This window comes from Cetorhinus maximus, chromosome 10 (assembly GCF_964194155.1).
Source record: "Cetorhinus maximus chromosome 10, sCetMax3.hap1.1, whole genome shotgun sequence".
Taxonomy (NCBI): Eukaryota; Metazoa; Chordata; class Chondrichthyes; order Lamniformes; family Cetorhinidae; genus Cetorhinus; species Cetorhinus maximus.
Genome location: NC_135888.1, coordinates 29316544 through 29341550, shown reverse-complemented (window position 1 = coordinate 29341550; position 25007 = coordinate 29316544). Strand labels below are relative to the sequence as shown.

The 25007-nt window shown below is 42.1% G+C and overlaps 1 protein-coding gene across 3 annotated transcripts in view; it reads right to left on the bottom strand.

Annotated features, from left to right (window-relative positions):
• Nucleotides 1–25007, bottom strand: part of LOC144685605 (ER degradation-enhancing alpha-mannosidase-like protein 3) — a 74682-nt gene that overhangs the window by 40401 nt on the left and 9274 nt on the right. For 2 of the 3 annotated variants that reach the window (XM_078550286.1, XM_078550285.1), the window contains exons 3-9: nt 22139–22239; nt 17134–17173; nt 14643–14755; nt 12289–12442; nt 11263–11397; nt 9666–9771; nt 664–761 (exon numbers count right to left, since the gene is read on the bottom strand). In XM_078550286.1, the coding sequence (XP_078406412.1) occupies nt 664–761; nt 9666–9771; nt 11263–11397; nt 12289–12442; nt 14643–14755; nt 17134–17173; nt 22139–22239 (747 nt within the window). Of the gene's footprint in view, nt 1–663; nt 762–9665; nt 9772–11262; nt 11398–12288; nt 12443–14642; nt 14756–17133; nt 17174–22138; nt 22240–25007 lie in introns of those variants that run through there. The other variant, XM_078550287.1, reaches the window with a different exon arrangement.

Sequence of the window (25007 nt, the reverse complement as noted above, 5' to 3'; positions counted from 1 at the left end):
ATTAGCTTTGGGGGCATTTTGCTATGATTCATTGCAACAACAATTTGTTCTAGTCTAGTCATTATTACTATTGTTGGTTGAAGGACAAATATTCACCAGTACACCTGAAGAACTCCATGCTTTTCTACTTATAGTGCAATATGATACTTTAGATGCAATGTTCACCAGTGAAATCAGAATTAGTGACTGTTGTCGTCAAGTCATCTTCCTACTTGCAATGTGTTTTGCATACAGCATGTACTTTGTGCAAGTGCCATACTTAAATCCTGCAACACTTATCATTACATGCTTCTAGTTCACTGAACAATGCTGTGAGAGCTCTGTTACTTAGCAAGATTTTCAGATCCCTTTTAGATCCCCAGTAACATATATTATTCCTCAGCCAGAGGATAGACAAGTGATCCATTTGAAAGCCTTCAGTCAATGCCTTACATTTACCAGTATTCCAATTATCTCGCAGTGTAAAGGGTCTGGCCTCTGCTCACAGTCAGCAAAAATCCAGCTGATTTAGGGTCACTACCGAAGCCCAAGTCTTATATCTGATGCATTATGTGCTACACTAACTCTCCATGTCTCTTGGTCACACAGCAACAGATTTTTCCTTTAATATTTCAAAACATAGGACTGAATACCTTTAAAAAGAAAAATATACACAAGACTTACTGTATTAAATCTCTCCAAATAAACATCATCTCCCAGCAGGATATAGGCCTTCAACAGATATTCGTAGTACGAATCTATTCCAGCACCCACTCCACTGTCTTAGAATACAATGGAATCTGTTAGTAACACCTCAAAAGTAGTTGGAAAGATATCATGAATTGGCATTATTGATTGGTAAGTAGAGCACATCAGTATTACAGAAGCAATGACTAGAACAGTGACAAAGAAGCTGTGCACATTCATTTTTCGACATATAATGCTAATTTACAATATTGAGAGAGCACATGTGGTTTCTCCCATGAAAATATTGAAAAGCAAATTTATAAAGTGACCAGAAATAACTGAACATCTTGAGCACTATTAAAATGCTTCTGTCTATCAGGGTACCATTACATTTCACCTGGTCTGAGACAGCCTCCCAGAAGGTGGGTTTCCACATCACTTGGTGCTGGTTGATTTGGAAGTCAGGCTGTAAGGTTATACCAAGTGTCTCTAGCATGCTTTCTTTTTTTCAGTTGTCCAGAATCTGCAGTATTTTACTTTTGGTAAAGTAATACTCCTATTTTTCCCATCAAAATACATGTGCTAGTATAAATGCGGGTTATCTAGTGCCAGGTTAAGCTAACACAAGGTATATATATCCAAAACAAAACAAAAACAGAATTACCTGGAAAAACTCAGCAAGTCTGGCAGCATCGGCGGAGAAGAAATCAGTCAACGTTTCGAGCCTCCATGGCCCTTCGGCAGAACTGCAGCATAGTTTCAACAAGGGAGAAATATAAATTGGTTTAAGGTGGGTGGGGGGCGGGGGGGGAAGAGACACATTGAGGGTGTGGTGTGAGCAGATAATCAAAAGATGTCAGAGACAAAAGGGTCAAAGAGGTGTTGAAGGTGGTGGTCTTTGTCTGAGAAAACTGCTAATTAGTGCTAATTAAGAATGGAATACAGGATATTCAAAGTACAGCTCTAGTGGGGGTGGGGTGGAAAGACTAAAGGTTTTAGTTTTAGATTTAAAAATAATGGAAATAGGTGGGGAAAGAAGAATCTATATAAATTATTGAAAAAAAAGCGGGTGGGGGGGGAAAAGAAACGGGGTGGGGATGGGGGGAGGGGAAGTTTAAGATCTAAAGTTGTTGAATTCAATATTCAGCCCAGAGGGCTGTAAAGTGCCTAGTCGGAAGATGAGGTGCTGTTCCTCCAGTATGCGTTGGGCTTCACTGGAACAATGCAGCAAGCCAAGGACAGACATGTTGGCAAGAGAACAGGGTGGAGTGTTAAAATGGCAAGCGACAGGGAGGTTTGGGTCTTTCTTGCGGACAGACCGCAGGTGTTCCGCAAAACGGTCGCCCAGTTTGCGTTTGGTCTCTCCAATGTAGAGGAGACCGCATTGGGAGCAACGAATGCAGTAGACTAAGTTAGGGGAAATGCAAGTGAAATGCTGCTTCACTTGAAAGGAGTGTTTGGGCCCTTGGACGGTGAGGAGAGAGGAAGTGAAGGGGCAGGTGTTGCATCTTCTGCGTGGGCATGGGGAAGTGCCATAAGTGGGGGTTGAGGAGTAGGGGGTGATGGAGGAGTGGACCAGGGTGTCCCGGAGGGAACGATCCCTACGGAATGCCGTCAAGGGGGGTGAAGGGAAGATGTGTTTGGTGGTGGCATCATGCTAGAGTTGGCGGAAATGGCGGAGGATGATCCTTTGAATGCGGAGGCTGGTGGGGTGATAAGTGAGGACAAGGGGGACCCTATCATGTTTCTGGGAAGGAGGAGAAGGCGTGAGGGAGGATGCGCGGGATATGGGCCGGACACGGTTTCTCGGTTTCTCAGACAAAGACCACCACCTTCAACACCTCTTTGACCCTTTTGTCTCTGACATCTTTTGATTATCTGCTCACACCACACCCTCAATGTGTCTCTTCCCCCCCGCCCCCCACCCACCTTAAACCAATTTATATTTCTCCCTTGTTGAAACTATGCTGCAGTTCTGCCGAAGGGCCATGGAGGCTCGAAACGTTGACTGATTTCTTCTCCGCCGATGCTGCCAGACTTGCTGAGTTTTTCCAGGTAATTCTGTTTTTGTTTTGTTTTGGATTTCCAGCATCCGCAGTAGCTTTTAGCTTTTTGTTTTTATCTCTGTATATATATCCATATAAATTCCTGCTAATCAGTCTACTGAGAGACAAAGATTTGGTATTCCAATAGGTAGTATAATAACTTTTTGCAAACTTGTTGACATATTAAGCTTTGGCTGTTTACTAAGCAAATGACATGTTGACACTCTGTTCATTTATCTGAAGACGAACACAAAGATCATTGCTTGGCTGAATAATTTAAGAACATAAGAAATACAAGCAGGAGTAGGACATTCAGCCCCTTGAATCTGCTCAGCTATTCAATAAGATCACGATTGATCTTATTGTGTCCTTAACTCCACTTTCCTGCCTGTACCCCCATAACCCTAGACTCCCTTGTCAATCAAAAATCTGTCTAACTCAGCCTTGAATATATTCAATGAGCCAGCCTCCACTACTCACTGGGGGAGAGAATTCCAAAGGCTAACAGCCCTCTGGGGGAAGAAATTCCTCTACATCTCTGTCTTAAATGGGAGATCCCTTATTTTGACACAGTGCCCCCTCGTTCTAGATTTCCCCCACAAGAAGAAACATCCTCTCAGCATCTACAGTGTCAAGCTCCCTCAGAATCTTATATGTTTCAATAAGATCATCTCTCATTCTTCTAAACTCCAACAAGCATAGGCCCACCCTGCTCAATCTTTCCTCATACGACAACCCCTTCATCCCAGGAATCAGCCTAGTGAACCTTCTCTGAACTGCTTCCAATGCAAGTCAGTCCCTCCTTAACTGAGGTGACCAAAACTATACACAGTCCTCTAGGTATGGTCTCACCATTGCCTTGTACAATTGTAGTAAAACTTCCCTACTTTTATACTCCATTCTCCTTGCAATAAAGGTCAACATTCCATTGCCTTCCTAATTAGTTGCTGTACCTTTTTTAAATTTATCCACAGGAGGTGGGCTTTGTTGGCTGGGCCAGCATTTATTGCCCATCCCTAGTTGCCCTTGAGAAGGCGGTGGTGAGCTGCTTTCTTAAACCGCTGCAGTCCATGTGGTGTAGGTACACCCACAGTGCTGTTAGTAGGGAGTTCCAGGATTTTGACCAAGCGACAGTGAAGGAACGGCGATATATTTCCAAGTCAGGATGGTGAGTGACTTGGAGGGAAACTTCCAGGTGGTGGTGTTCCCATCTATCTGGTGCCCTTGTCCTTCTAGATAGTAGTGGTCATGGGTTTGGAAGGTGCTGTCGAAGGAGCCTTGTTGAATTCCTGCAGTGCATCTTGCAGATAGTACACACTGCTGCTACTGTGCGTCGGTGGTGGAGGTAGTAAATGTTTGTGGTTGCGGTGCCAATCAAGCGGGTTGCTTTGTCCTGGACAGTGTCAAGCTTCTTGAGTGTTGTGGGAGCTGCACTCATCCAGGCATGTGGGGAGTATTCCGTCACACTCCTGACTTGTGCATTGTAGGTGGTGGACAGGCTTTGGGGAGCCAGAAGGTGAGTTACCCGTTGCACGATTCCTTGCCTCTGATCTGCTCTTGTAGCCACAGTATTTATATGGCTAGCCCAGTTCAATTTCTGGTCAATGGTAACCCCCAGGAGGTTGATAGTGGGGGATTCAGTGATGGTAATGCCATTGAACATCAAGGGATGATGGTTGGATTCTCTCTTGTTGGAGGTGGTCATTGCCTGGCACTTGTGTGGCGTGAATGTTACTTGCCACTTGTCAGCCCAAGCCTGGATATTGTCCAGGTCTTGCTGCATTTGGACATGGATTGCTTCAGCATTTGCGAATGGTGCTGATCATTGTTCACTGATGATTGCACATCCCCACTTCTGACCTTATGATGGAAGGAAAGTCATTGATGAAGCAGCTGAAAATGGTTGGGCTGAGGACACTACCCTGAGGAACTCCTTCTGTGGCGTCCTGGAGCGGAGATGACTGACCTCCAACAACCACAACCATCTTCCTTTGTGCTACGTATGACTCCAATGAGCGGAAAATGTTTACTCTGATTCCCATCGACTCCAGTTTTGCTTGGGCTCCTTGATGCCACACTTGGTCAAATGCTGCCTTGATGTCAAGGGCAGTCACTCTCACCTCATGAGTTCAGCTCTTTTGTCCTTGTTTGAACCAAGGCTGTAATGAGGTTAGGAGCTGAGTGAACCTGGCGGAACTCAAACTAGGCACCAGTGAGTAGGTTATTTCTAAGCAAGTGCCGCTTGATAGCACTGTTGATTACCCCTTCCATTACTTTACTGATTATCGAGAGTAGACTGGTAATTGGGCAGGTTGGGATTTGTCCTACTTTGTGTACAGGACATACCTGGGCAATTTTCCACATAGTTGGGTAGATGCCAGTGTTGTAGCTGTACTGGAACAGCTTGGCTAGGGGTGCGGCAAGTTCTGGAGCACAGTCTTCAGTACTATTGCCAGAATATTGTCAGGGCCCATAGCTTTTGCAGTATCCAGTCCCTTCAGCCGTTTCTTGATATCACGTGGAGTGAATCGAATTAGCTGAAGACTGGCATCTGTGATGCTGGGGACCTCCGGGGGAGGCCAAGATAGATCATCCACTTGGCACTTCTGGCTGAAGATTGTAGCAAATACTTAGCCTTATCTTTTGCACAGGTGTGTTGGGCTCCTTCATCATTGAGAAAGGGGATATTTGTGGAGCCTCCTCCTCCAGTGAGTTGTTTAATTGTTCACCACCATTCACGGCAGGACTGCAGAGCTTAGATCAGATCCGTTGGTTGTGGGATCACTTAGCCCTGTCTATCACTTGCTACTTATGCTGTTTGGCATGCAAGTGGTCCTGTGTTACAGCTTCACCAGGTTGACACCTCATTTTTCAGCATGCCTGGTGTTGCTCCTGGCATGCCCTCCTGCACTCTACATTGAGCCAGGGTTGATCACCTGGCTTGATGGTAATGGTACAGTGGGGGATATTCTATGCCATGAGGTTACAGATTGTGTTCGAGTACAATTCTACTGCTGCTGATGGCCCACGGCACCTCATGGGTGCCCAGTCTTGAGATGCTAGATCTGTTCGAAATCTATCCCATTTAGCACGATGGTAGTGCCAGATAACACGCATGTTGACTTATTCTGATTCATGTTCAAGGACATGCAGTTCCCTCTGTACTGCAGCATGCTGTAATCGCTCTCCATTTAAATAATATTCTGCTTTTCTATTCTTCCTGCCAAAGTAGACAACTTCACATTTTCCCACATTATACTCCATCTGCCAAATTTTTTGCCCACTCCCTTAATCTATCTGTGTCCATTTGCAGAATTTTTGTATCCTCCTCACAACTTGCTTTCTTACCTACCTTAGGTATCGTCAGCAAATTTGGCTGCAGTACAGTTGGTCCCTTCATCCAAGTCATTAATACAGATCGTAAATAATTGAGGCCCCAGCACTGATCCCTGTTACAGCTTGCCATCTTGAAAATGACCCATTTATCCCAACTCTCTATTTCCTGTCAGTTTGTCAGTCCACTATCATGCTAATAATATCACCACAATACCATGAGTTCTTAATCTTATATAGTAACCTTTTATGTGGCACCTTATAAAATATCTTTTGGAAATCCAAATACACTACATCCACTTTATTCTTTATCTACTGTGCTTTGTCAAACACGATTTCCCTTTCACAAGACCATGTTGACTCTGATTATATTATGATTTTCTAAATGTCATATGAATATACATACGAACATATGAATTAGGAGAAGGAGTAGGCCATTTGGCTCCTTGCGCCTGCTCCATCTCAGATTGCACTAATTGTGGAAGGGGGCAGGAAAAAGGGCGTTTTACTTGCTGGCTGCAATAGCGGCTTTTCGTGCCACATCATCCTCTTCCTGCCTCATTAATTATACAGCCACAGGAAACACGTCGTCTCGCTGGCGGGTGGCCTCTGAACTGCCCTCCACGCTATTACCACAGCATTTCCTCACTCCAGGTGCCATATCTAAACTGCAGCCGTGCACACAGTTCTCAATGCTGGCAGCCCTGGACTGCTCCAGTGAAAACATGGCCCTGAAAGCAAAGATGAGTTGAGTGACCCATCACTGGAATGCCTTCTGGAGGCCTGCCGTGATGTCCTCCACCCCCGCTCTGGCCACAGGACGTCCAGCAATCTCACCACTCCAGCTTGGGAGGCGGTGGCAGTGGTGGTCAATGCCTGTGCAGAAAGAGGATGAATGATCTTATCCATGCCAGAAGGTTAAGGGAACCATCTCATCACTCTAAACTCACACACTCACAAGGCCATCACACATTCACTGGCATCTCACTCACTGCCAGCTCAAGGGGCATCACCACTCACTCTCTCACACACACCCTCACATCACCACTCACTCTCTCACACACATCCTCATCTCTCTGGAGACTGCCTCCTCAGCCTGCATCCTCTTGAGGCCACTTGCACATCCCCCACACACCCTGGGATACCCCACTTCCCCAGTACAGCCTTCACCTTGCAGCCTCTTCCCTTGCCTGAGACCACTTCTTCCCTTTCCTCAAGTAAGCCCTAGCCCTGCAGCTGTTTAAAAGCCACTCCTGCCTTACGGCTGATCTGCTAAGTAGAGGCCTGCCTGTGAGCCCCCATAAAAGTGATGCGGTGCTGCCTGCGAAGCCTGGCGCTGATGACCGCGAGTGCTGCCTGAAGAAAGATAGGCAAGCAAACCTCAAAGTTCTGAGCAAAGTGCAGCTCACCAGGTGCACGTTGCTTATTTGCTGTTGTGAAAGACACCGGCATGATTGCACACCAACGTGTCCGGATGATCCAGCATGGGGGGAATGATTCTAGAGGGTAGGGATTATAACGATATGCAGATGTATTAAAATAACATTCACGACATTCAGCAGTGGGAAATGCGGCCTGCCATTGATGGCTGGAACGGACGATCACAAACTGGTTTCACAACCGCGTGAAACTGATTCTTAGTCTTCCTGCTATATTGTCCGCTGACGCGCGCTATGACACCCACACCAACAAAGACAGAAAATTACAGCCCATGGCTGATCCAATTGTGACCTCAACTCTGCATTCTGCCTACCCCAATAACCTCTGACTCCCTTGTAGTCAAGAATCTATCTACCTCTGCCCAAAAAATGTTCAATGACCCTGCCTCTAACGCTCTCCGGGGAAGAGAGTTCCAGAGACTCACAACCCTCAAGCGAAAAAAATTCTCATCTCTTTCTTAAATGGGAGGACCCTTAATTTTAAACTACGTCCCCTAGTTCTAGTCTCTCCCACAAAGGGAAACATCCTTTCAGCATCGCCCAGTCACCTCTCTTTTATCTAAACTCCAATGGATACAGGCCCAGCCTGTCCAACCTTCCCTCATAAGATAATTCCCCTATCCCAGGTATCAGTCGAGTGAATCTTCTCTGAACTATAAATGTGTAAAACTCCGAATGTCCTGCTACTGCCTCTTTAATATTGGATTCTAGCATTTTCCCAATGACAGATGTTAGGCCAACTGCCCTATGGTTTCCTGCTTTCTGTCTCCCTTCTTTCTTGAAGAGAGATGTTGCTTTGTGGTTTTCAAACCGCTGGGACCGTTCCAGAATCTAGGAAATTTTGAAAGATTGTAACCAATGCATCTGCCATCTCTGCAGCCACTTCTTTAAAGAGCCACAGATGCAGGTCATCAGGTCCAGGGGGCCTGTCAGCCTTATGTTCTACAAGTTTTCCCAGTACCTTTTTTACCTAGTGATAGTGGTTATTTTAAGTTCCTGTCTCCCTTTTGCCTCTTGATTTTCTACTATTCTTGTGGTGCTTTTTGTGTCTTCTACTGTGAAGATGGATGCAAAATACCTTCTTCAAGGCCTCTGCCATTTCTTTGTTTCCCATTATTAATTCCCCAGTCTCACCTGCTGAGGGAAAATGCTCACTTTAGCCACATTACTTTCCTTTTTACATACTTGTGGAAGCTTTTATTGTCTGTTTTTATATTTCTGGTTAGTTTTCTTTCTTACTCCAATTTCTCCCTCTTTTTTTTGGCATCCTTTGCTAATATCTAAATCTTTCCCAGTCTTCTGGCATCTACTAATCTTTGCAGCACCGTACACCTTTTCTTTCAATTTGATACCATCCTTAACTTCCTTAGTTAGCCACAGACGGTGCATTCTTCTGATAGAATTTTTCTTCCACAAGAACATGTCTTGTTGAAAGTTATTAGGTATTCCCCCTTAAATGTCTACCACTGGTTCTCTATTATCTTCCCTTTTAACCTCTTTGCCCAGTCCACTTTAGCCAACTCTGTCTTCATAAACTTAAATAAAAGCAATTAAAAGGTTAAGACACTAAGTATGGATTCACATTTCTCACTTTCAAACCATCACTTTATGATCACTCTTGCCTAGAGGATCTTTTACTATGACGTCTTTAATTAATCCTGTCTTATTGCACATTACAAGTCCAACTGAAACAATGCAGTTAACTATGGTACATTTTTTAATATTTAAAGGCCAGCTTTAAAACCAGGGAGGAAGTTAAATCAATAAGAAGCTGCAGAAGGCCCAGATATTTTCCTTTGATGCCTTAAGTATTCTACTGACATTTAGATAAGTGTTGTAAAGCAAGGATCAGGGTGAAGAACAGGTTATAGAAACACAAATACAATGGGTGGGATTTTACAGCCCTGTGGTGGCCGGGGTGGTATAAAGTGGCAAGCTGTTCAAAAGACCATCAACTTCGGCAGGACCATAAAATCCCGCCAGCGTAAAATTCCACCCAATGTTTGCAAAGGACAAGTGGGCTGTGAAAGGTGTATGTGTGTGTGCTTGCATGCTACAAGTGTGCACTCCTCATTTACTCGTAATTCAAATAATTTACATGAGATTTACATAGTGCAGAAGAACTAAAGTATAATTTACAATCAGTATCCTGAAGATAAATTAGATAATGTGCTAAGCTCACCCCGCCTGATCCAGTCACCATTGTGGATGTTGATCACTGTCCCTACAAGATCACTGCCTCTCTGTCTTTTATCCCACAGAAAATCCATTGCTTTCCGTGCATATTCCTACGGGGAAAAAAAGCATCATGAAATGGAAAAGAAATAAAAATATAAGTACCACTTAAATTTCCTACTCCAACCTATTGTTTGAAATTTAAACCAGGCAGCTTTATCTTGGTTTTCAAGGCATTGCCCTGAGGAATGAGTCAGCGAATGGTTGTCACTTGACCATACCCAACAACCCTGTGTGTGTGTTCATGTGTCTGGCTCATGCCCAGTATCAGAATTCTTGCTCACCCTCACCCCACACACCAACAGATAGTCACACCCACTCACACAGTAGGTGAGGGTGAGTGACTGAGCATCCTGAGACTGGCAGTGAGCCGGACACACACATTCTGGCCATCTCACACTCTTAATGGTCTTCTTCATTAATTACTCTTTTTTAAATGATCAATTGATTGCTTTGACATTGCTTTATTTTTGCTCAACAAATTGTTTCTTTTCTCCATACTCAACTTTTTTTTGAAATTCATAGATCTTTCCGAAATTTGCTCATTGGTCCCTCAAAGTGAGATAAAATGGAAATATGGCTCCCCCTCCCCTCCCTCCGTGCAAAAAGGTTAGGCAGGCTTGAGCTAGAAGGTCAAGGGCAGCAGGTGCATGTGAACACCATCATCTCCAAGTTCCCCTCCAAGTCACACACCATCCTGACTTGGAAATATATCACTGTTTCTCATTGGCATTGGGTCAAATTCCTGGAACTCCCTCCGTAACTGCACCAGTGGAGTACCCTCACCACATGGACTGCAGCAATTAAAGAAGACAGCTCATTATTGCCTTCAAGGGATGAACAATACATGCTGGCCTTGCCAGCAATGTCCACATCCTGTGACTGAATGAAAGGAATTGTCTTTGTGTTCTGCTATTTACCTCAGCAAAAACTGGAGGAACATCTGCAAAGATAGAGTTTAATTGATCGGAGGAAAACATGTTTTATTTCCTCCTGAGGATGAAGTTTGATTCTGATCTACAATTAGAATAGATTCATACCATAGTTAGCAGGTTCTTTGAAGTCGATTTGCAACTATAAATTAATCATTCCACAGTGATATTTGGAAAGAGTGCAACTTTGCTGAAAATCCTCAAGGCCCCAGAATACAGCTGCCAATACAACACAGGCAAAGCCAACAAGAGAACAGATTTCTGCAAACCACTAAAAAAGATTTACAAACTTTAAGTAAGCCATTAAGTTTTTAGGGAACCCTTGGAGCAAGCTCAGAAACTAAGTGCCATCAAAAGTTCAAAACAAGTTATTCAGAGCAACAAAAATACTTGTGTCAGCGAACATTTAAGGGGAATAGGATGAAATACACTTTTGAGCACTCTTAAATTGAATGATTGAGTTTAGCATTTCCTTAGTGCAAGTAAATGAATGCTCATAATCTGATGAAGGTGTACTTGGGAGAGTGGGAGAGAAAATTGAAAATAGCATGACGCTAACAAAATATAAAGATTATTCAAAATTAATTAAACACTTCAATAAACTTGCATTACCTCAAAAATAGATTCATCTGTTAGGCGACTGAGAGCCGCAAATTCCAAAATCATGGTTCCAGCACAGGCTGTACAAGTGTCCGATTCTGTGCCTGTTCGGGACAGAGGGCTCAAGATTCCATACTTCAGATTGACCTACAATTAAAAATAATTTTAAAAACTTTTCACTAACCTTTCGAGTCGAGTTAACATTTCAAGCCCGTTTGACTCTTCTTCAGAGCTAAAGAGAAGTAGAAAATTGATGGATTTTGTACTATTTAAGAGGGGGTGGAGCAAAATAGTAGGTCAGGGGTAGGTGGGAGCTAAGGAGAAATTTGACAAAGATGTCATGGACACAGGACAAAGGGGGTGTTAATGGTAATGTTAAAGACTAAAGAAGGTGCTGATTGTGGCATAAAAGGTAAGTCTTTCGCCATGTTCACCTTCATTGCTTTCCATTTCCCTCTTGATGTTTGACTAGGTGTTTACTAAAACTTTAAGATTTCCATCATCTGCAGTATTTTGCTTTTATCTTAGTGTTTAATTCACTGCCACTTCTCTTCCAGGAACGTCTACCTTGAAGAAGTACTGTTCTTCTCTCCAACCGGGTTTCCGTTTGTCTATTTCACCAGGTTCACCTTCATTGCTTTCCATTTCCCTCTTGGTGTTTGACAAGGTGTTTACCAAAATTTATCTTTATGTCACTATCAGCACCTTCTTTAGTCCTTAACACTACTATTACCACCCCCTTTGTCCTGAGTGCATGACATCTTTGTCAAATTTCTCCTTAGCTCCCACCTATCCCTGACCTTCTATTTTGCTCCATTTGCTCCGCCCCCTCTTAAACAGTATAAAATCCATCACATTTCTACTTCTCTTTAGCTCTGAAGAAAAGTCATAGGGACTCGAAACATTAAAGCTGTTTCTCTCTCCACAGATGCTGCCAGACCTGCTGAGTTTTTCCAGCATTTTCGGCTTTTATTTCAGATTTCTAGCATCCGCAGTATTTTGCTTTTATCATAATTGTACTTATTCCTTTGTACTTACTCTTGGGTATGGTAGTCCGCTTGTGGTGTTAAAAGCTGGCAAAAGTCGATATCCTACATCTCTAGCCATGTGGAGAAGTTCATCTTTATACCAACTCATCTTGTTTCCATGGCTTTTCAACATGGTTGCCATCACATGACCTCCTAACAACCCACTGCAATGGAAGTAAATACTCTTCATAACAAGTATCAAAGAAATTGCAGTTTTGTAGCGAATGAGTCCCCATACTGAGCAGAGTTCAAGCTTCCTTTAAAAGTTACTAACCTCTAATTTTTAAATTAGCATTGTGAGTGCTTTGTCATATTGCTGGTACTTGTCCTATTTAATTAAATTAGAATTCTAAGCCAGGATATTTCACTTCTACACTTACCAACCTGTGATTTTTCCACCCATCAAAGTGTACAATTGTTGATGAGCAGGTGCAAAACCCCAGTTTACAGGTACTAGAAGTGCAGACTTAAAACAAAGAGTTACACAGAATGTGTATAAGCATTGAACAAAGTAGGCCAGAACACAGACAATGCAGTCTGCATGGATTACAGAAAACAGTTTGTGGATTGAGTAATTCCCATATTTCTTTTATTCTTTGATGGGACATGGGTGTTATTGGGTGTTAATCCTAATTGCCCTTGAACTGACTGGCTTGCTACGCCATTTCAGAGGGCAGCTAAGAGTCAACCACTGGATCTAGTCACATGTAGGCCAGACCAGGTATGGACGACAGATTTCCTTCTCTGGAGGACATCACAACAGTCGACGATAGTTTCATGGTCACCATTACTGAGACCAGCTATCTATTCCAGCTTTTTAAAAAAAATAATTGAATTTAAATTCCACCAGGTGGGATTTGAACCCAGGGCCCCAAAGCATTAGTCTGGACCTTTGAATTGCATGACCAGTGACATTACCACCATCTCCCCTTAATGTTTGCTCAACCAAAGCTATATTCGAATCAGAATGAAATGTTGCTAAATAGCTTTCACCCAATTTGCTATTCTACTTGTTTTGATAATTATTAATTTGTTTTTGGTGCCACATATTATCACTGAACATGACATTTGTCAATGTCAGTTATAGCCAAAGGCTACAAAGTATACTGGAGTAGCTCTAGCTGACTTCAGGAAAGGTGTCAAGCCTTTGCTTTATATCTCCTCCAATGATCTGTGACATTAGAAGCACATTGTGCAGAAAATTTGAAGCCACCTATTGTGAAGCCATATTGCAATACCTTTTATGAGATAGCATGTGATGGCATCAATATGCTGTGCTACTAACTAGCCATTTGCTATTTGCAGTGAAAAAAATTACACTGGCATTCTTAGTGGCCTGTTATTCAATACTTCAGAGTATCGCTGTTAAAGGTGATGCTGATTAAATTCTGTTACGCAGTAGTTTGCAAGGTTTCTTTTCCTCTCCCCATTTTAAAGCTCAAACACCCTGAGAGAGTATAATCACAGGCCTTGGACAATATTCACCTTAATCTGGCAAAAATGTAGTAACAATAGTCTAAGGTGACTTGTCCAAGAATTATTCCTCCCTCACATAGTTAAGGTTTGGAAACCCACTGAAAAGAAAACCCATAGGCAGAATTTTGCCCTTGTTGGGCGGGCTTGGCAGGGGAGGTCAGGAAGCCGACCGCTGCCCACATTCGGGGCCGGACCCATTAAGGCCCACCCAGCGTGAAACGCATGCTGCAGTGCTCAGTGCTGCCTGTGCCGGGGCGGGGCGGTGAGCGGGGAAAAGCTCCATGGAGGCACAGAGCTGCTTCAGGGAGATGAGTTCTGAAAAAGAAAAAAATCTTTAAATGTTAAAAAACATGTCCCCTCATGTGACTCTGTCATATGAGCAGGGACATGTTATGAATGAGATGTAAAATTTTTTATTTTATTTTTATTTCCTGTTGGAAACCTCATCCCACCCGTGGATGAGGTTTCCTAAAAAGTGCAAAGGCCGCTTGGTCTTTTTGCCTACCTGCCTGCCAGCCGCAAGGTTGGGTGGGCAGCGAAAAATTTAAGTTAATTAATATTTTAATGGCCTTAACAGGTCTTGTAATTGTCGGCGGGCGTGCTGACCGAACTATTGTGCGACTGTGCGTTGACGTCGGGATGCTCGTTTCAAGCTTGAATGGGTCAGGCGCACGTCCCCCCCACCGAGGTGAAGATTCTGCCCCATATGCCAATCTCTCCAGCACTCTCGTGGCAATGGACGTTCAGTTGCCACACTGCTTTACAAAATGAAGCTGAGAAATGCATTGTATGAAAGGTAGCACTTTAATAAAGTCAATGATGTCACTGTTGTAACTGGCCAGTTCTGTAAATTCAGAAAAATGGTCATCTATGAAGAGCTTTACTCACCCCAACACACGGATATTTGTTTCAAACACCGAGACCACAACATCGTTATCGAATTGGACATTCAGTATCACTTTTCGCACTGCATCTTCAAACTCATCCAGTTTGTTTAGTACCTTTGGGTGAAACAGAATAAAATACTATTGTATCTAATTTTCAGAAATGACAGCTTGGGCAAAGCAGATGGCAAAATGAGACTCAAAATCAAAACTTGTAGGAAAAAATACCAAATACAGATTAGATGGGTGATCATTCCCAGCTCAGTATTGCTACCCAACTGGGGGACAATGCATAATGGCATAATGGCCTAAAGTTGGCCACCTGCCCTTTTGGCCCAGTAGAGCCAGACAGAAAACAAAAGGGATTGTATGATCACACAAAGTAAAAATTGTTCTCAACCAAACTACTGTTCTTTTCCCCATAAAGTAACAGTACACTGAACTTGTATTCATAGAACTCAACATGAGTTACAGCATGAAGAGGACCACTGAACTCCAGGTAAACCATCATCTGCCTGAAACCACATTAATAAATGCACAACTTGTTTATTATTTAGATTTCTTTCACACAATTAATTATTCCTGATTTTAACATTTCTCACTGTTGGTATTTAAAATTAAGAAATAATTTATTGCAATGCATACTGTAGTTTGCCCCACCCCCAACTTAAAAAAGCAAAACTTCTCCCTTAAGTTTGACACAGCGGCGGGAAATGATGACTGAGTGAGATCTACCTATAACTTCACCAACTAACCAAAGACATATTTAACTGTTTAAAGAGGACCATTTTTTAAAAAAGAAAATACAAAAGAAAACACTGACCAAAGATGGATACCCCAGCAGTCACCTGATGTCTTGTATTGTAAGTGACCACTTTTCTGCTCTGCTCTGAGGTGTTGCATGGAATTTCACACCTGAGTGGTGTCAAGGTCCACGTCAAACAGGGACTTTTCAAAGGAAGGCATTAAAAATGTGAAGTACTGGACTTTTAATCCACTGTAATTTTGTCAAAACAATGGGAACTGCTACCCAGCCAGTTACACCCATCACACTCAAAACCCTCTGTGGAGGACGAAATAATCCCAAACCTTGTTGATTTACACTATCTCAAAAATGTGTCATAAAGTTTCTGAGATGAAAGATCAAAAAACGGTGATTACTTGGTCTACAACAATGACTGTGAAGCATGTTAATCGAATATACAAAGATGGTTTAAGACCTGGTTTTGCAAAGCCAGAAAGAGAGAGAAATCATTAAAGTCATCTGGAAAAGACAGTGAGGAATCTCTCTCTTTCTCTCTCTCTCCAAAGCCAAGAGTGTCTCGAGCAAAGTGCAGTACCTGAACTTCAATTCGACTCCAGGGGCAGAATTTTCTGTTCGGCGTGTGGGGGTGGGCCCCACACGCCGACATGTAAAATGATGTGCGGTGACATGGCAGCATGCAGCCCATCACGGGCGGCGATTGGCTTGGCTCCCGCTCCCAACCAGGGGAAAATTCTCCCCTAGAATCTTAAAAGGAAAGCACCTCACCTCAAATGGCTGCAACGTTCACAAACAAGAAAAAGTACATAATTGTATATTCTTTTAACTTTTATTTGGACTTTAACTTTCTTACATGTGTTTGTTTGTTTGTTTGTTTGTGTGTGAGAGAGATTGTGTCTTTATTATCTTTTCTTTAGTTTAGCAACTCATAAACTTACTCCTTTTATTCACAAAAACCTGGTTTGATTGGCTCCTTATTAACAAATAAATACATTTGGATTGGAAAAGGCATTCACGGGGAAAGGAAATTTTAAAAACCTTTTTTGTGACTAACCAAAGGGGCTGAAATAAAGGGGAGCCAGTTCACTCCTCCTCAACCGGTCGTAACAAGTTAAAGGAAAAACAACTGCGAACATCTTCCAACGATCTTGTTGTATGTTGTCTCATGAGGAGGTCTAGAGGCTTGTATGGTTGTTATCAACCAATTAATAACACATAACTATATACATATACAGGGATACAGCCCTGACTTGGTGCTATCTTCATGCCAACTTCTCCCAGACTTACTCCTACACTCTACTACTCCCATGTGACCCTCTACATCATAATGTGGGCGTACTGTTTCCCCAGTCCCACATCAACCCTTACAGTCCCGAAAATCCTAACACCACAGAATCCACATTTAAATTACTTTCTTATCATCTATTGGCATGAATTCTGTTAATCGCCACAAAAAAAAATTAAGGTTAGACAAATCTCACCACAAAAAAATTATAGGGGGTCTAAGATGTGTGGGTCCAAGTGTCAACAATAATTTATGGATTTTAGCTATTAGCTTACACTGAACTCAATTGGGCCAGCAGCCCAATACTTTCACATATTCATGTATTTGTTTCAGCTGAAAAACAAAAAATTATCGCTAAACTGATCAGACAAAAATGGAGCAAACCACTTCCCTTACCCACCCAGCAGCCCCCACCCCCATGAAATCAGAACAAGTTACAATACTTACAACAAGTGTATCTAGTGTATCAATAAGAGTGAGTGAAAACCTGGAAATGAAAACATAATTAAAATGATAAAGATGAAAAAATAGTTTAGCATGGATAAAAATTTCAATTGTGTTTTATTTTAAACTTTGAGTTTCCTTCCTCTGCTGTCAGTGAACCTACATTTTCTTAAGTTATAATATAAATCAAGCCAAAATTTCAGCTAGACTGCTATAAAGCATGTTATCCTGTACAATGCAAATGGATGGTACACCAGCCGAGGTCCTGTTTTAATCTACACATATTTTTTAAAAGCAGTGGATCTCACTCGGGGTTAATAGTTTTTGCAAACTTACAGTAGAGTGCTAATTGGAACATGACCCAAAATGTTAATTTTTTTCAGTGCAGCTGATAGATATGTTCACAGCATATTCACCAAGTATTCTAGCAAAAGTATATTTAAGAAGCTCTTAAAACATAAAATAAACTGTATTAAATAAGGGAAAGCCTTGTCAAATGTTTCTAAATCATCAAAGTTTGGATGCAGACTTTGTACTTGAGTACAAACTTCACATTCCTTGAGTATTAAAGACAGCCAGCTTCAGGAATTTGCAGCTGCCACATCAGTGTTCAAAAGGATGAACTAGTCAACTGCAGTCATACCATTTCAGAATGGTTTTATTTTAGATCTGAAGCATTAAACTTCCTGCAATCATTCAAAGAACACTTTATTGCCTAGCACTTTGTTCTGAAATCCAAATGCAAACTTTGAAAATTTGGTTTGAGGCATGGAATTAAAAAAAGGAAATTTTAGGTCTCAGTAATTCATTAATAGAAGGGCTCCTTTCGAAAGGAAACTAGGCATGTGTGTGTATAGAATCTGGTGATTATATACCTCCCAACAAATCAATCATCTAAGTACTTGAGTCACTACAGGTACTGGACCCCTTATCCAGCATCCCAACTTCCAGAAGGATCCGAGAACCATTCGGAACTGGCGCCCTGGGTAGCAATTTGAATACAACCCTTTTATTCTTTATTGTATGGATTATAAGTACATGCTAGGCCTAGGACCCAAAATCTGTAAAATACCCAAATCCGATGTATGACTGGTCCCGAGCTTCCTGGATATGAGGTCCGGTCTTAATGTAGTACATTGTTGTACATGGTCAATCAGTACTCAATGCAGAAAAAAAATTAGGGATTTGAAAGAAAATAAGTGAAAATTCTGACTACTAGATGTCGTGGCTGATATAACCTTTTTATATGACTACTGCGTTTTCATTGCACGCTCAAGAGTAAATATGAATAGAGTTACTTAGAAGCAGGTTTGATGAGACAAAATCCCAGTGGCAGACAAGATTTATAGATGTGAAATTTAGTGCATGGTCTACAGTTATTATTTTGGCTGGGAGCCAAATTTCCCATTTTAAATCAGCAAATTACATTTCTTTTGGTACTGGCAAGATTTAAGTTCAGTCTTCACTGCCATTGCTCTTTTAACTGAAATTAAGTATTTTATACTCTCTATTCAGCTGCATTCAATAGTTAAGATTTTCAAAAGAGCTAAACCAAATAAAAAGTCAAATTAAATTTATGAATCTGTCCTGACAGATCACATGTAGGCCTTTGCAAACTATATTTGGGCTTTGAATTATCAGAAACTCTTTTTGAAATTAGATTACTGTCAGGAACATTAAAATCCAATTGAAAAAAATAGCCACTATATTGTCAATATTTCTTTGCGAGGAAAAAAGATTTGAGGTTAATTACTTAAAAGTTAATGGTTAAAGAACAAAGTTTAAAAGCCATAGATGATTATTAATTGGCATTTTTACTTAATCACCAATTTATGTTGTTTCACCAACACAAATAGTAGGGCTTCTCATTATACTTGCCCTGGATTTTACGGTGGTAATGGCAATGAAAGCATCATCACTGACTGTCATTACTCCACTGAAACTGGCAGCCAGGCCCACTTAATCACGGGAGAAGCCACATCCATCTCCTTGTAGTGGCAAAACCTTTCCTGATTAAGTTGGAGGGTGGAAGTACTGACGCAGGATTCCTGGCCGCTGGCAGAGAGATTTCAATTAAGCTCATTGATGAACCAATTATCCCTGAACGTACTGCAATTCAGTGATGGATCAGTGATTAAATGGGAGCAGGACAGTTTTCCTGTACCTCCCGAAGGCCACCCAACAAACTGTGTTGGGCTTGCCAGCGGCCTACCAGGAGGGTCCCTCGTTATTAGGTACTCTACACCTGATCGAATGGGTGGGGGGGTGCCGGAGTGGGGTGGAGGGGGGAAGTTGAGGTGTGCTGAAAGCCATTCCCACCCCTTGCCTCTGAGCCTTCTGTTCTCTGACCACCACCCCAAGATCCCCATCCAGCCATACTCATCTTGGGCCTGGGGTCCCTCAGCAAGCCTGGGCTTTTGGTGGAAACATTGCCAGCTGCTGCCACTGCTCCCTGTGGCACTGACATGCAATGGAGAGCTGTTGGCCTCTGACTGGCTGGCAGCTTGCAGCAGGTGGGACTTCCAGGAGATTCCGGAATCCTGATGGGGTTTCCCCACCAGTTCTCTGACTGGCGGGTGTGACCCCTGTTGGGTTGACCAAATCCAGCTTACCCTGACCGCAAATAATTGAACTGATGAGAATTTCTACTCATCTGCTATTAGTCTCCTGTTAAAAACCATTCAAAAATTTACACCTTGTTGGGTGAGGTGTAACTGGAATTTTAATGGTGTACTAAATTCTTACCTACTGCTAAACTCTTCCTGGCACTGAAAAGATGATGTTATATTTGTGGAATGTCAAATATCACGATATTTTTAAAACGACAATCTAAATTTTTTAACATTTGTTTATCTTTAGCTTCTATCTTAATCCTGTTGTAAACATTTATTCTGCTATCTGAAAATTTAAAAGTGAATGCCTTTAAGTGCTTTTAACTTCCAGGTTTTCTGTGTTTAAATACTTCTTTACGTTTGGGGCTTAACTGTTTGTTGACATCACTGCTTGTTGCACACCAAGACCTTATGGTAATTGACTTGTCACCAGGTTTAAACTGGCATTGGGAAATGGGAAATCCATGCCACAGAGGTCACTAGATCTTTGTGAGCAGCTTTTTCTGAGGTCAGTGGCGAGTTGCTTTGTTGCTGACTGCAGAATGCGGGTCAATGTGTCTTGTGGGAGTTCATGCAGCTTTTACTCTCTCTTAGCAGCTTTAAATCTTCTCTAGTGTAGTGTAGATGACCAAAATCTAAACAACTTGCATTTACACAGCATCTTTCATGCTCACAGGATGTCCAAAAACATTCTGCAGCCAATGAATTCACTAATGTCCTTTAGGGAAGGAAATCTGCCACCCTTACTTGGTCTGGCCTACATGTGACTCCAGACCCACAGTAATGTGGTTGACTCTTAAATGCCCTCTGAACAAGGACAGTTAGGGATGGGCATTAAATACTGGCCTAGGCAGCGACGCCCACATCCCATGAATGAAAAAGAATTGCTTTTGCAGTGTAGACATTAATATAACATAAGGAAATATGTAGCCAATTTGCAGAAGTCATGTCGTAAAACAGCAATGAAATAAATTATCAGATGATCTGTTTCAGCGATGTTGGTTGAGGGATAGTTGTTCTCTAGGGCATCGAAAGAACTCCACTGGTCTTGTTTGAATGTCATTTTGGGATTGTTGACATCTGCTCAAGAGAGCAGAGTGGGCTCAGTTTACTATGCCATCCAATGGCAATAGCAACAGTGCAGCACTCCCTCAGTACTACAAGTGTTGGCCTAAATCAGGTGTAGCTAAACCTTCTGAACCTTAGAGCCACATACAATGATCTTCAGGGAGCCAAAAGACATGGACAACCTTTACAGACACATTTTTACTATTAAACAGTTTTGTGAGAAAATATATTTTAAAAGAATGTAAGTGCAAATGGTATAAAAAGCATATGTGTGCACAAATGTTTACTAATATATGTATTAACTTCCATTGCCATAAAGTCCATGCTAGTTTCTATATCTGATTTATTTGTTACATTTTACCTGTACTCAATATGTTGATATGTTTGCTTAAATTATCAGGGCTAATCACTGCTTGATTTTACTTGGAAAAAAAGTTGTAACCACCTACTGAATAACAAATTTGAGTCAAAGTCCCTGTGCCCCAATACAGTAGATTCTTACAATCCTGTTCTGTATTACACCTGTTTCCTCCCTTTCCAAATTGAGGCTGCATGTTGAAGGGCCAGTAATGAGAGGGTAGGTTAGGGAGGCGCAGAAACTGGTGCTGAGAATCATGCGGCCCTATGTAAGACCAGCGGGAAACTACGAAAGAAATCTAGCAACGGTGTTGGGATGATTCCTTGATCTTAACTGTCCTCTCTCCCTCCTCCCAGTGCTGCTGCCTGCCCTCCAGTTCTCTCCATCTGTGAATTTGTTCTTGGTCGAGGCTATATCCAGCTCTTTACCTCCCTCCAATGCACAATTATTGGGTTTCACAGCGCAAGGAATGAACCACACTGTCAAAGTGTCAAAGAGCCGCATGCGGCTCACAAGCCACGGTTTTGCCACCTCTGGCCTAAACAATGTCCACAGGTGTCGGGAGGGGGCTTTAACCTGTGCCTTTTTGATTCAGCTAAGAATGCTACCACCGAACCAAAGTTGATCTTGTTAGAACAGTTATTTTGAGCAACATCAAGTTATTTACAGGATATCCCAAGTAAAGGTTTTGCCAAATATTATTTATAGTCATTACAGGGAATGAGTACCACTAAGGTCTGTATATGCAAAACATATTTATACACAAATTATGGAAAATTATTTCAGATTGTTTTTTGTGCCCAGAAGATAGAAGGATCACAAACTTACTTATTGGACGTACTTGACTTACAGGTTAACCTTAATTTAAAATTTAATAAAAAAGAGTATAACATACTCACTATTCTTATGCAGTTTACTATTTTATAGTCACAAACAACAGTACTTATGAATGTGCTACTCTAGAACATACTTTCCTAAGGCATCATCAACATCACCACGACTTGGCTCTAATCCACGAACTCTTCCTCGACAGCTCAGTGGCATCAACTCATCAGCAGGGTACGCATGTTCCTAAATGGACAGATGAAGGAAACAAACTGAAAGCCAAACCCCAAAACTTCATTCTTAACATGTCAGAGTTGCATGAAATACCAGCAGGTTCATGGTAGCTCAGTAATATCTTTATGTTAATACATGTGAGAGTACCAGAGCTTGTGAATGGAACACAGCACAAAATGCAAGAATCAGAACGTTCTTGGATCAACCACAGCAAGATCATATGCAGTGAAGCTCCACTGAGTTTGTCCTGATGTGTCATGTTATAGTACTGTGAATTCCCCATTTCCTCAACCATATGGTCTCTGCAGCTGGGATTGCCAAGTGAATTCTAGCCAGCTTTTTGCTTATGGGTTCATACTCACTAAAAACTGGATTGATATTGGTCACACTTATCGGATATAATCTCCTTTCAGCTAACTTGAGTCTTCTATCTCTGCTGCACTTAATTACAAGCCCCAGAACTTAAAAAAGAGCAACGGTAATTCATGCTCCACTCTACCTGGTTCCCAGCTCCTTTTTTGAAGTCTATATGTTATATAGAAATGTTTCAAGGACTTCCCTTGCTCACAAAAAAGTAAACTTGTCAGTTGTGATGCAATGCTGAGAGGAACAAATACTAACAGCAAGTGTAGTTGCTTCAAGAGAATACAACCAGAAAGAGCATCATAGTTAATGTAGCCAAGGAAATACAGCCTTTCATATACTTTCAACAACTCTCATACACTTCCACCCAAGCAAGCGGCCTGCCCACAGGAATAGTTTGTGCAATTACAAATAGGTCATTCACTGTATACAAGTGCACTATGTCAGGCAATTGTTGTGATTCATATTTTATGGGAAAGTAGTTAAAATCACTTCAAGAGCAGTTTTCACATGGCAGGTTTGTGATGTGAAACCTCATGAAAATCAAACTAAGCAATTCTAATCGATAAAAACTCCACAAACTTCTCATGCTGTACAATGATTAGAATTATACCTATTTAAAATACCTTTCCAAGGAAGCTCATGTTAAAAAAAAAACAGGATTTAAACAATTAATCTTTTTGCAACGCCAATTTTATACAAGCACAACATTTATACAAGACAAAAACAAAAATAGCTGGAAAAACTCAGCAGGTCTGACAGCATCTGCGGAGAGGAACACAGTTAACGTTTCGAGTCCGTATGACTCTTCACAAGATGTATATTACGTGCACCATAAGAAGACTTTTAACCACAGCAAAGATGTGCTTTTCCTTTCTGAGCATAATGAAGACAGAAAATGAGCTAAAGAATATTTTGTTGTGAAATGAGAATTGTACACAGAAAAAAACAATTAGTGTTTAGATAAAACACACAATGTAAAGGAACATATTGGCTCAGATTTTGTGGTAGTAACAGTGGCTTGAATTTTCCCATCCCGCCTGTGGCAGGTTTCATGGCAGGTGGGAGCGGAGAATCCAGCGGCAGGCAAGAAGTCACAAATCCGCTGTCGTAAAAACAAGCTGTAATTCTCCCAACGGTGTGTCTATGGCAGGTCGGTAATCCCGCCAACTAGTGGCGTGAACGCCGTTTGCATTTATTAGCATGTCATGAATGCTCATTAGAACAGTTGCTCGCCGGAATCTTGCCACGCCTTCCAATCTTCCGTTACAGTGGGAAATTATGTCATCCTCAAATCCATTTGAAAAAGGGTGGCATGCACAAGTCGGGCCTCAGTTCGATGGTAACTTCGAGGTGAGTGGAACATACCTGCCGTAGCACAGTGCCAGGCTTGTTCCGATGAACACCACTCCGTTGGGGCTGTAGGGTTGGACTGCTCCTTCTCTTTGCTTTCCTTGTCCCGAGGAACACCACTGTGCTGTGGTACTCATACAGGCTTACACTTTCAGAGACTAGCACTTCAACCGGGGGTGAGCTGTGAGGCTAGGGTTAGGTTGACAAACAGGATGTGGGCAACAGGGAGGGAAAGCAGTGGAATGGCAGTGAGGGGGAAGGGTGAACACAATGGGGGCCTTTCTGGGGTCACCCTCTAACCTCTTGTTGCCGCAGGAGCCTGCCTAGAAAGAAAAGGAGGAATATCTCTTTGCGATGAAAGCCACTTAGAGCCAATGGTTTCATTAACACTGTTAAAGGGCTGCTCACAACTCTGGCTACACATCACAGTTGTTGCATCTTAAGGGTAACACATAGGAATGTAGAATTTGGGAATGTAGGCAATAGTGAAGGAAGCACAGCTGCATGATATATGGCATCCCATCAATAAAGGCCTGTCACATGTTCAACGGATGTGACACTCCTACTGGACCAAAGAGCATCCACTCATTGACCATGAGCAACTGTCTGGTTATTAATATGCCACATCAGAGATTGGAGCACAGAGCTAGGTTGGGTCACTCATCTCACTTAAACTTTAGCATCCCACGCAGGGCTCAAGATGTTACATATCTGCGATGCCTCTTGGTCACCTCAGCGTGTGTGCTAGTGTCTCAGGGGCAAGGTGGCATCAGCCATCATGCAAGTAGGGCAGGAAAAACTATGGATCCTTACTGTTTCCAAATGTGTCACCTTCTGAGCTTCGCTTTCTTGCCCCTTGAATCATTAATGTTTTTAAATGTTTCCTTTCAGACAGAAGGCAAAAGCAGATATGGATCCAGGGCTCAATGCTGCCTTTGTCAGGGTCCTAATGCAATGGAGGCGGCGAAGGAGGGAGAGGTGATTCCACATGCAGTTCAAGCAGAGGGACATGGTCAATCAAAGTCACAGCATGAATAGGAGGGTCAGGAGGAAAGACCCAGACA